Here is a 13,294-nt window from a genome sequence, read left to right as displayed (position 1 = left end):
TGCACAACCAAGCGACTCGACAACTTTTGAAGCCTCTTAGCGATTATCCCGGGGAAGTCATTTTTTTCACATGCACCCCTGCGATGGGAACACTTTGTAAACGTACCATTACGTAAACATAATCCCAGCTTTACCCTCTTAATTTGGTGTCCACTGAGCTCTTCGTCTCTTTGTTCATAGTGAAATAAAGCCATTTGAGGCTGCAGAACACAATTCATAATCATATTCATGCAAATGAAATTCTGACTCTACAGCAGGGTTTGAGAATGCTAAATTGACGTAATCCAAAAATCCCTTGATTTGAAACAAGCGATCTTAGCAATTAAGAGATTTGGTGTCAAACATGAAGTGCTTTTTGCTATTAGGGGCTTTTGAGCTTTTTGTTCTGTCAGTGATACAAAGCTGCTAATTTCTCTGTTCTGTTCAGAACATGGATTAAAAGGATGACTGTTTCCTGCAGGAAATGCTGGTGTTCCTGTACCTGGAGGGGCCGTACACCAGGGGCGTCTTCAGGCGCTCTGCTGGGGCCAAAGCCTGCCGGGAGCTTCGGGACCGACTGGACAGCGGAACAGACGACCCGGAGATCACACACCAGTCTGTGTTCGTCATCGCTGCCGTCCTCAAGGTAACACACACACACACACACACACACACACACACACACTTAACCAGACAGTGACCCTTAACACTGGTTTGAAACCAGACAACAGAAAGCAGGAGCGACTGATGTTTGTCCAAAGTCACATAAATCCAGACAGGATAATCTGTCTCTGCAGAGCCAGGCAGGCTGCCAGTCGCACTCACAAGGTGCTGCATTGTTCAGCATCCAGGCCAAACAGCCGCTGCAGCGCGTAGCATCCAGGGAGCAGCTGAGGTGGTCCGAGGGTTTAAACCATCTCCCGTTTTTGTTGTGCTTTACCTGTTTGCTGCACAACGGACAAGGAGTGTGCCTCAACTGAGACAAACACAAATCTGCTGTGAATCTATTAGTCTTACAGAAAATAAGTTAATGCGGAAAACAACCAAAGCAGGGATGTCAAACTGATCAATGAAAGGGCCAATGTGGCTGCAGGTTTTTGTTCCAACCAAGCAACCAGAAGCCACCTTTTTAATGGATCAGTTTGATTCCTTCCGTGACTAATTATCATTTTTATATTGTCTATATTGTATTGGTTTCACACTTTGTTGTTTTGTGGTCTTTTATGTTGTTAAGGCTTCCATTTAATCTATTATAGAAACGTATTCCTGCTCAGGATGTTCTCTATGTCTTTGTCTTTTTGTCTCCTTCTGACAGTGTGATATTTTACTTTTTAACCTTTTTACCTTGATGGCTATTTCTGTTAATCCCTCAGGTGTTTCCTGCATCACATGGCCTCATTTCTGTGGTACTGTCATTAATTTAACACCATGTTCTTGAACATGATGAAGGTTGTTTAGACTGAAAAGTTGCACGTATGAAGGAGGAAATAAAGCAGCAGTGTGCGGAACTTTGTGTGCAATATTAAGGCTGTATGTTGTGATTTTATTATTTAAGATTATCTTAAGTTCTAGGATAATTGTGCTCAAAATATTTTTTTCAATTTCTGCATGCAGGACTTCTTGCGAAATGTCCCGGGCAGCGTGCTGAGTGTTGACCTGTATGAGCAGTGGATGGACGTGATGGAAGGAGACGGAGGGGACGAGAGGACACAATCTGTCCAGAGGTACGCTCTCTCTCTCTCTCTCTCTCTCTCTCTCTTCAAACCCTAAAATACATCATATCTGACATGTTAATGTGTTCTGTGTGGCTGTGGTGGCTCCAACACCTTACTGTGTTGGTTTTTCCTTTTAATTACAAACTGTTTATGTCTAGACAGTGAAAAAAAGACGAATGGGAAAATAAAAAACAAGTAACTTAAAACAATGAAAATGGAATTTCTGCGGAGATCTGCAGACAACACACACACACACACACACACACACACACACACACAGGCACACACTGTGAGAAAGTCTATTTTATGATTTTTTTTTATATATACTCTTCTCTCAGGTTGCTCCACCTCCTGCCCAGTGACAACCTGCTCCTGCTGCGACATGTGATCGCCGTGCTGCACTGTATCCAAGGCAACGCCCACGACAACCAGATGAACGCCTTCAACCTGTCTGTCTGCATCGCTCCCAGCATGCTTTGGGCTCCGGCGCCGACCACCCCCGAGATGGAGGGAGAGGGCACCAAGAAGGTGAGGGGGAACACAGATTTGGGAAATACACTGATTTACTTACTCGCAAAGTCTCTCAAACTAATAATTATTATTTTTTGTTTATTAATCTGCTGATCAGCTCACCTGGCTCTGTCCGAATATATCAAAATCAGCCGACTAACATCCCTGAAGCTCACTTATGAACACATTATTCGTCACCATGATGTTGGCAGTCAAAATACAATGTCATTGCTCCCAGACAAGAAATTGTTCCACACATAACCCGCAGTAAAACCATAAAACCTTTGTTTTTATACTTTGTTTTTGAACAGATTAAACAAATAAGCTTTAGGACAGTACCTGCTTCCCGTTACTTTTTTGCTCAAGGTTTCAAGCGAGCTGAGATGATGCTAGAAGGTGGAGTTGAAACACTCCAAACCGCTGGCTGGTCTGAGAGAATTGCCACTAGCATTACACGGGTTCCTCTTTGTTTGTTTGCCAATGAAAGGATTCAGTGAGTGTTGCACCGAAGATGATGTCAAGGCTGTTTCCACAATAGGGCTTTTGGCGATCAGCTGCATTAGCCGCTGCAGTGAAAAACAAAATACAGAAAAGAACCTGGTACCAAAAGTCAACCAAGTCAAGCAGAGCTGCAGAAAACAAAAGTTACCGTAGCTCAGCTAGCTGTTTCCTCCTGTATCCAGTCTTTATGTTAAACTATGCTAAGCTAAACATTGTATTGAACATACAGCATCAATATTCTCATCTTACTCTAGACTCTGAACCAGTGTGTGCAGCCTGTGAGGAATTTAACATTTAAATGGAATAATAGAAGCAAACTGCCTCAGTGTGAGTGTGTACGTGCAGCTTTGCGCATATGAAACAGGTGTGATGAGACAGACAGGCAAGAGTTTGACGGACAGGTAAGAAATTTAGATTTTTTTTTCTGTGTGTGTGTGTGTGCTCACACATGTGTTCACATGCACACACAATCTCTCCGTCAACCTGAGAGCCGTTTGTCAGCAGACAGTTTCCCTGAGGATGTGGGTGTTGACCCTCTGAACAGGAGCTGACCCACTAACACACAGCTGTACAACACACACACACACACACACACACATGCTCAGTCACATTCACATGTCATCGCTGACTATCATTCATGAGCTAAAATCTCCGAGCTGAGAGCAAGACATGACAGGAAAGAGGAAGGCTTCACAGTTTCATGCTGTTTTACTCCCAAGCACGCTGAAAAATGTGTTTTTAACTATTTTTTTTCATATACCTCTGGTGGATTTTTGCCAAGCATTTATCTTTGGTTTAATTTACTGACAGTGTGCTTCATGCAAGAACTACTCGTACCAACAGTTTTGTTCCTAAGTCGCTTATACAAGTGATTTAGGAGAGCTTAACGATTCATCCTGAATTTTCTCTCGGGCACAAACATAACTAACGAGCGGCCCAGACCTGTTGTAGGAGACATGTGCAGTCTTTCACTAATTTATTGTGTATTTCACTCCTTGGAAGCGATTTTAAGTTTGATAATCCTTTATAAAGTGAGAGAAAGTTGCAATAAAGTTATGAAAGCTGAAAAAAATTAATTGATCATGCTCATATTTTTGTTGAACTGAACCATTCTCTTGTTAACTCTTTTGACTCATGCAGTGAGTTTTCTGGCATCCAAGGATTTGTAGCGGCTGGCATGCCGATGTTGTGTCGAAGTCTTTCCCGATAAATTAACAAAATTAGGTTTCTGGTAGCGCCCCCTCTGTGGTTAGGATTAGGGATAAAGTTTGGTTTAATTCAGACAACACAGCTACAGATTATTCATTTTAAATAAAGACCCTGTTAACTGGCAGCTCTCAGCTGAATGTGTCGGTGGTTGTTTCCTTCACTAAAACCTTACATTTTTACTTCACTCAATTATAAATACACACTTATTAGTGTGTATTATCTATGCCAACCATTCATGTAAGTTAATGCAAGTAACTGATGTATTGGGCAGAAAGTTACCAGTTAATACAGGCACTTGTTAAAACTGAAACACTGGTGCTGCTGAATATTTGAAGAAGATTTATGAACAAATCAGTAACATGAACAGATTACAACTAAATAAATATTGCATTTTGATACAAATGATACCTGAGCAGTCTAAAAAATAAGTCAGAACTTAAGCCAAAATAATGAGAACTTGCACAACAGGACTATTTAATATCAGTTTGTAGGATTTTTTTTTTTACCCTAAACTTTGTAAAATGAAGCAACATTGCTCAATGTTTCTCAATTACTTCTCAGATGGCCTGCTTACCTGAAATGACTTAATCCCGCAGCAGCAGAAGCCAGAGCACACAGTGCAGCCCCCCAGAGCCCATCATCATGTAGTCATACAAAGAGCTCTGATTTGTGGTCTGCTTGGAAAGTTACAGTAATTGTGTTACACTAAACCTCTGTGTGTGGCTGGTTTGCTTATCTTTTCGAGTGTGTGTGTGTGTGTGTGTGTGTGTGTGGTGGTTGAGGTTCATTGAGAAAACATGAAAAGAATTTCCTCCAGAATCCTGAGGCTAAGTGTGCGTTTTAGTGGAAAATTGTGTCGCAGAAACACCCCTTTTCTCTCTGCACACACACACACACACACACACACAGTTGTCATCACAAATACCCACAAATACCTAAATATCTCTTTCCAAAACACTCCCCTGATAAAACTTCCCCCCTTGCTTGTTTGTGTGTGCAGCCCGAGCCCCGGCAGGCGGCCCTTTTTCTGGGAAAAAAATCTTAAACAAAATGACAAAGTGAGATTTCGACATTTCCCTGCTTGCGGTCGGAGCCAGGGGCCAATTTAAACTTGCGTGGGCTCCCGGCTGGGTAATGGCTGCTGCCCAGCTCTGTGTGGAGACACGTGAACACTCAGTTTGAGCCAGTTCAGTTTAGTCTCCATTTCCCTCCTTCTTCCACGCAGCATGTGATTTAAATGTTTTTGGTTTGAACTTGGCTGTTCAGTAGGTAAATACAGCTTTACTGTGAGTGTTACTTTAGATGGACACAAATCACTGAAAAGAACTTTGTTTTTCTCTTCAGTTTCGTTCTTGAAATGTGGACCAAACTTAAGCTATTCTTCTGCTTTCCTACATTACAGTAGAAGAAAAAATAGAAAAGACCATAAAAACCACAGAAAAGACGTAAGCAATTTAAAAAATAGAGACCAATGCACAAAAACAATAAAAATTATAAAAATGTAATAAAACATCAATAAAAATGAATAAAATAAAATACAAGAAAAAGACGTAAGCTATACCAAGAGTAATTATAGATAAAACTGATAAAAAGACAAACATAAATCAAATCAAAAGAAGGATAAAATGCTAGAAAATAACAATACTACATAAATACAATGAGATAAGTCAATAAAAAAGCATAAATAATATCTACAAACTCTTTCTTTTCAAATTCTTGCCTGAAGTTTTATGTTTACGAAGTGAAATAAAAACTAGACTATAAATTACATAAAAAGACAAAACAAGGATAAATAATGATAATTATAATAAAATGCAATAAAAGACAAAATCTAGATAAAAATGATTAAATCACAAAAGTGAATACAATTGAAAGAGGGATAAAATGAAAAAAGTAACAGATACAATAAAAAATTAAAATAATAATACTAATAATAATAACGAAAAGTGATGCACAAGCAGCTCAGTAGACTCTTCTTTGCCGCCTGCTTTATAAATGTATTAACTAATGACCTCGGAAATACTCAGAAATGTCCCACTTACACACACACAGTGTGTGTTCCGTAAATCCTGCAGTGGTGTTTTGTGTAGAAAGTACTTTGTGATCTACAGCAGAACAGGTGAGCGAGAGTTTAAGAAAACATCCTATTGAGTTAAAGAAGAAGAAGCTGTTCTGAATGGGCTGCTGATGGATGGATGGATGAGTGAGAGACTCCTGGATGCCCGCGGGCTCTTTCTACCTGTGCTCTGTGTCACGTAGCAGCGCCTCTGTGAGTGACAGCCAAGAATGCTGAAGGAGTGATTGAAACAGAGACTGGTACTGTAGGTTTATGGGAGGGAAGTAAACAGGAAACTAAAGAGAGGAGGGAAAAAGGAGAGAGGTGAAAACAATGAAAAGAAGAGATGAAAAGGCTTTGATTGTGCAATCAATAAGTTTGACAAAATCCTGTCACATTTTACTTACTGTGGCCTCATTTTTCAGTCCTGCACCACTGTGGAAAAAGCACAATTCTGGCTGGAAGTAGGGAGAACTCAGAAATGTCTTTTTTGTGGAGAATAACACAGATTTGATGCCATGAAATATGAATAACAGAAAAGTAAATGCAAGTTGAATTTCTTTGATAATTTTTACAAAAATTAGAATGACATGGAATCATCATCAAGTTCCCACAGGTGTTACAAAAATACAAAAACAAATAAATTATTTTCAACTATTTACACTTTACAACCTGTCTTGTCCTCTCTTCTCTGCTGCAAAAAAAGCCTGCAGTTCATTTGAAGTTTCACAGAATTGTTGTCACATGACTGGCCATTCACAGCTTCCTAGTTGCATTAAGACATCCAGAATTGTATGTTTTTTACAGAATCTGGTTCCTGCCAATGGTTTATTTTTGGCAAAATTTTAAATGAGACACTTTAAATAAAGTGATGTGCAGGAAATATCTTTATTTTTAAGCTCAGATTTAATTATTTTTCCTAATAAAAGAGTTCCTCAGACATGATTCATTCAAAGATCATCAAAAAATGTGAAATCCCAATAATATATATATATTTTTTAACAGTTTCTTGCTGTAATAATGGTGTTTTTTTGCTGATTCTTTTTAAAAGAAAACATGCCTGAGTGAGTGATGCAGATGTAGCAGTTTAAAGGCATACATTTCCCCTTTCATTGTGAATTGATAAACACATATTTACCTGTTTACTGCCTGGTAAAATGCCTGTGAGATGATGTGTTGTTCTTCAGGAATGAGACAGATGAATGTCTTTGTGCTCTGATTGAAGACAGATCTCATAAAGTAGCAACAGTATCCAAAGGTAAAGATATATTACCTGTAATTATAAACAGGTTTATTATTTTATAGATCATTCGATGTGTTCGCTGACAGGCCTCTGATGTTTTTCATTGGTATATATAGGCGGATAGTTTTAATGAGAAAGGATCACAGAGAGATGAGACATTTGTGCCTTCATCTGCTTGTTATATAAGTTAAAGTGCTGCTGCAGGACATGGGAGAGCTTAGAATTACCCTAATCCAAGTCAAATCTGGCCTCAGGACTTTCATACAGTTGTCATCAGCACATCTGAAGAGAGGTGTGTGTACACAGAGAGTAGATAAAAACCAGAAGAGTTATGTTGGATTTTCTCTCTGCTAACATTTTTAAGGGATTAACTGTCTGATTGCTTGTATGAAACTACCGTGGAAGTTATGTAACAGTTCTCATCTCCTCCTGTCATCTGTCAGGTAAACTCTTTGTCTGTCATATTTTAATCTAAACTTTGGTCTGTTATCAGGCCCTCAAAGTGGTGTTTAATGTGACAAAAATTCCAGTGCATGAAAATAACTGCTTCTTATATAAATCCACTTGTTGTTTCTTGCCAGAATAGAGAAAAACGACACTTGAGTCTTTAAAATTCTTGAAACGAGTTGGTTTTTAATGGAAAACGGATTTAATATATTTAAATAATATATCAATTTGCTTGCTTTAACAGTCTGGATTCAATCAAATTACTTTTTCATGACGTGACTACTTAAAAATGAAGTAGCATGTTTCCCTGCCCGCAGCTTCCCTCTATAGTGCTGACTTGAACTCCACACCAGTTTTTGTTTGATGATGATCGGCCAAGTTAAACCAGGGATAAGGTCAAATATATTTTGTATAAAAAATATAGAATTGTGACAACCTGCCCCCTCCATCTTGTTGTTTTTTCATTCTATGCTTTCTGCTCACTGGAAGTAACCTCCCTGTTGTAGCAAATAAAGGTATAAAAAATTAACAATCTTGAAAAAAGCAATATGGATAGAGACAATTTTGAATCCACCTTTCCTAAGTCACAGCGGGACAAATAACTTTTACAGTATATATCGCTTTAGATATCCTCCTCATTTTACCTCTTATATGTTATATTTGAAACCTGTGTTTACATTTTCAACATTTAAATTCTTCATTGAACAGGATTGAGTTTTGAAAGTAAAAAACCCATCATTTTTAAAATCCAATTTTATGTTTTTTACATTCAAAATGTTGATCCAGTAAGTCAAAGTGTAAAATTAATTATCAGGTCATATAGGTGAGGTTGTGCTGAAAGAAATGATACCAACATGGCTGAAGTGGATTATATAGGCAGAATGAAAAGAAGTCAAAAGAAAATAAGCCATATAACTTTCAACCTAGTTGTGCATTGCTCCGTCTTTGTTTGACCACTGATTGCTGCAACACATATGGACACCATACAGATGCAAACAGACATCATACCCAACAAAGAAACAAAGAAACAGTGAGGCTCTAAATTGTGTTTTCTCTCCATCATGTTTTCCAAAGTGTCACAGCAACAGCAGGAAAAACAGCTCATTTATAAACACAACAGACAGATTTTTGTGGAAACCTTTCACAACTTGTTCGGAGGATATGACTTGTGTCGCAGCTAGTCGTATGTGTTTAGTAAATGTTTTGTCTGTTTAGTTTAAAAGGCGGTGGTTTCTGCCAAGTAACGTGATTTGTTTGAGTACAGGTTCCAACTGGGCCGATAACTCTTAAAAAACAGAAACTGGCAGCTCATTTCAAAATTCCCCTCAAACCGACTCTCTAAGAATACAGCAGAGAGTTTATTTTGCAACTTTCCCCTCTCTGTGTTTTAATGAATACAGTGATATAAATTACATCTCACCAGACATAAAACATTATTCTCTCAGAAAAGCTACTGTCAGAAACTTCCACACTGGATCCGTCGATCTCGGACACTCAGCAAACATTTAAGCCAGCGATTATCAGAGTCAATACATGATGCCAATTAATATTATCAGGACGTTATCCAGCACTGGGAAGAAAGAGTTTGGTGTTTTCTTGGTCGGCTAGGAATGCAAACACTCGCGGAGTTGGAAGGTCGACATCAACGCAAACAAACCAACGCAAACTTTTCTCATAATGATAATGTGGGACACATACAGAAAAAACAGGGCTCTAGACAGCTGTTTGGAGCTGATAGTAGGCAGTTATTTGGGTCATGATTCCTCAAAATGAAACAGGGAGTCGTACAGTCCAATACACACCAGTTTCACTAGGCATTGTTTATTTTTTAATTTATATTTTGTGTCCTGGAAGCTGCATATTTTGCTGAACTTTGGAGGAATGAATGAATCTCTGCACAAACAGGAACAAAAATACACCATCAGCCAACTGCATAACAGTGAAAATGAATCGTCAGCAGCTGCAGCGAAAGCAAAGAAGTGTTCATGCATTAATCAGGTATTTTTTTCTCTCCCGCAGGTGTGTGAGCTCGTCCGATTCCTCATCGAGAACTGCAGCAGCGTGCTGGGAGAAGACGTAACCTTGCTGTTCAGGAGCTTCAGCCAGAAGAGCAGCAGCAGCGACCATGGATCAGGTACGAACTGAGAGTGAGAGTGACTGACTGAAAAATGATGGTAGAGTCGTGGATCGAGCTTCTACGCCTCGTTTTCCCATTTCTGTTCCTTCCCAAAAGCCACATTTCTACTACATCTAATATAAAGTAAAACTAATAACATCACAATTTAGAAATACTGAAGTAAAAGTCCTCCAGTGAAGTAAAAGTAGAAAAGTAATTAAGCATCAAAACAAACTTAAAGAACTGAAAGTAAAAGTGCTCATTATGCAGAATAAACCATTTCATGTTCATGATCACTTCATGTTTTCTGAAAATGCTTTTTAACCGACAATGCCTCAGTGTGTTTCAACTCAAACACACTCACTGTGTGTTTGTGTGTGTGTGTGTGTGTGTAGCCTCGGCTCTTTCAGACCTGTTGATTGGGGTCAGCAGATTGACCTGCAGTAATTGCAGTGATTGCTGGTGTCACAGGTGCTGATTAACACAGCGCTGAATCTCCTCATTCATAAACAGGGCTCACACTATAATTACCCAGCGGAGGTGCTCACAGCGGGACGACACTCTGTCCTCTGTTCTCCTCGTGTCCTGCAGTGAACTGTGGCATTGTTCATTTCAGGGTCTTAAGATTAGCTTTTAGGGATGTAGGACTTTTTGTTAGTTTGTTGTGTAAATATAAAAGTTTTTGGAGCTAGTTTGTGGAAGTAGAGAATTTTTGCCAGAATCAAACCTAAACTTTCAGCAAAAAACACAGACTAATAGAACCTACATTTATTTTTTATTCCCTCATTTCTCTTCCCTTCCCAGATGCGTCGTCCTTCCAGATGAACGACTCGTCCTACGACAGTCTGGAGAACGAGCTGAATGACGACCCCGAGTCTCCGTTCCAGGAGCAGCTCCCGCTGCGTGACAAGGACAAGCCGGACAGCCGCAGCCGCGACTCCGTCATCACACTCAGCGACTGCGACCCTGATCCCGACCAGGAGAACGATCTCCTGCTGCAGCTCCCCCCGCTGGCCAGACCCAGGAGGTTCAACCCCGCGCTTCGACAGCCTCGCACCCGCCAGACCAACGGTCAGTCGCAGGGTCCCAGGAGGCTGCGGAGGAGCTCCGAGCCCGCCTTGGCCCTGACAGGCACGCCACCCATGGGCATGGTGATGGTCCACGCTGATAACCACCACCTGCCGGTAAGAAAGGCGAGCTATGATGCCGCCATGGAGGGTGAGAGGGGAGAGGACGAGGTGTTTCTGGAGCGGGAGCTGAGCCAGCTGCAGCTAAAGGAGGAGGAGGAGGACGGATGTGAGAAAGGAGGAGCCAAAGTCCAAAATGGCGGGCGGAGGAAGATGAAGCACGCTCCCCCGCCTCCGCTGCGGCTGGATGCCAGCTGCTCCAGCCTGTCGTCACCTGCGACCTCGCCCACAGGCTCCTCCCTCAGCTCGTTAGACTCCGCCTTCTCACAGTACTCTACAGACTACGCCACCAACGGGGCGATTTCGTTGGCTGAGCCCGCTCCTCTCTCCCCTCTCTTTCCTGGGCGACCCCAGCTGTCACCCAGAGACTCTCCCCCTCAGAGAGAAGCCCCGCCCATTTGGCCACAGCCCGGCCAGGTGCCTCGGAGCAGCCAAACCCCGCCTCACGGCCTCCACCCTAACACGTGGCTCAAGAAGGACCGCCGCCTGTCACTGAGGCAGACTGATAACGGACATTCAGAGGAGGAAATGCCTTCACTGAACGGGAAATCAAACCAGACCAGTAACAGTGTTACGACCTCTGTCAGCACTCAGGAGGGCGTGGTGACGAACCAGCGGCGGTCGAGCAGCCCGCCGTCCTACCAGCAGGCTCTCCTGCAGCTGCAGCGCAGCCGCTCCCCGTTCTACAAGGGGACAGAGAAACCTCTGACGGTCCGGGAGCTAAGGCAGCTCCATGACCAGACCTGCACCTACAGCCCCAAAGCTCACACAGGAAGTGAGGTCACACATCGGCTGGCGAGAAACGAGTGCGTGCAGCCACCGCAGGGGGTTTTCTTTGGACAGAACGCCACGACTCTGGTCCTCCAGAGGCAGAAGTCCCACTCTCTAACTCCGACTGTGGATGGACAAAACAGGCAGAGGACCCTTCCCCGCCGAGCTTCCGAACCGAACTCTAACCACTCCTCCACCCTGGACAGACTCCGCCCCCCTAAAGCTCAGCCCCAGGACGGCGGCCTGAGAGTGTCAGAGGTGGAACCCAACCACGCCGAGCCACGCTTCTGCCTGTCTCCCTCCGCCACCCGGGCTGTCAGGGACTACTTCTCCTCGCAGGGGCAGGAGGATGCAGACGCCTGCCTGCGGAGGAGTCAGGAGGTGGCGCTGGCCATCGTGCAGGGGAAGCGGGAGTGGCAGAACCGGCGCTGCAGTGACCCGCGAGTCGACGACTTCGACCAGCTATTTTTTGCAGAAGAGTCGTACGTGTAAATAAGATTCTGTGTACAGACAAACTGTGGATGAGAGACTCATTTTTATCTTCAACATTCTGTGTAAACAGTCCTGTCTTCATGTGATAAAATTCCCCTATATTCACCTTTTTTCCTCTTGGCAGCAGCAGGCATCCCAAAACAGAAAGGTGATGCAGTTTACTGTGATGGTACAGCAAAGGTTATAGATTTTAAAAGGTACAGATGAACTTCCTGCTTCCACATTTCACCTCCATGTGATAGTTATCCTTCATAAAATTCAACAAAAATCTGACAAACTACAGCAAAAGGTTTGAAGTAGTTTGTTATAATTCACAGTATTTTAAAGTGTTTTCATGTATTTGACAAGAAGTTTGTTCCTTAAATATTGATTGAATAGTGATTCTGTAAACAATTACAGAGAAATTGTGCAGGAAAAAGTCAATTAAATTTGACTTTTTAGATCCCTAAACAATCATTAAAGCTGCTGTTAAAACATTTTAAAGTTTGAGCCAAAATCTGCCTCCTCTGAGAAATTGTTTTCTCTGTCCTTGTTTTGCCACATGAAGAACAGAAAGGACCAGGGTTTTGGAAAAAAAAATTAAAAACAAAATTAATTTTTACCATTTCCAAAGCCATCAGAAAGACAGAAATCAAGGCTGTGATGCGATTTGTTTCAACAGCAAAACATTTCATTAAAATGTTGACTCCTACACACTGTCACTGCAAAAAAGTTTAATGTAACAATAGACTATGTGTGCAGGAGTCTTCTCTCTTTTTGTATGTGGATATTTCCTCCTACGCACCTTCCCCATAACTTTTCAGGTGTGCATCAGCTTTAATAGATTTTTATTAACAATTTTGACTAAATTTGCATGAAAATTCAGACTTTATATAAGACAATACAATACAATAAATCTTTATTATCCACCATGGTGGAAATTTGCCTTCGGCTCACTGTAAAGATACAGAATTTCATTAAAACCATACAGCAGTTATCATCATCATCACTGTTTTTTTGGGCAAAATGAAACAATTCAAGGTTCCTTTTTTTTAGAGGATACAAATGTTGGCACAACAACATTTCTGC

The 13,294-nt window shown here is 41.5% G+C and overlaps 1 protein-coding gene across 1 annotated transcript in view; it reads left to right on the top strand.

Moving 5' to 3' along the window:
* Positions 1–12,750, top strand: part of LOC131979243 (rho GTPase-activating protein 20-like) — a 36,290-nt gene extending 23,540 nt beyond the window's left edge. Inside the window, exons 11-15 of the mRNA XM_059343185.1 lie at positions 461–625; positions 1,594–1,703; positions 2,033–2,222; positions 9,680–9,794; positions 10,581–12,750. Of these exons, the coding sequence (XP_059199168.1) occupies positions 461–625; positions 1,594–1,703; positions 2,033–2,222; positions 9,680–9,794; positions 10,581–12,226 (2,226 nt within the window). The 3' untranslated portion in view covers positions 12,227–12,750. The remainder of the gene's footprint in view (positions 1–460; positions 626–1,593; positions 1,704–2,032; positions 2,223–9,679; positions 9,795–10,580) is intronic.
* Positions 12,751–13,294: the final 544 nt, after the last annotated feature.

Source organism: Centropristis striata, chromosome 10 (assembly GCF_030273125.1).
Source record: "Centropristis striata isolate RG_2023a ecotype Rhode Island chromosome 10, C.striata_1.0, whole genome shotgun sequence".
Classification (NCBI taxonomy): Eukaryota; Metazoa; Chordata; class Actinopteri; order Perciformes; family Serranidae; genus Centropristis; species Centropristis striata.
The sequence above is the reverse complement of the archived record's forward strand: the minus strand, read 5'-3'. Positions and strand labels throughout refer to the sequence as shown.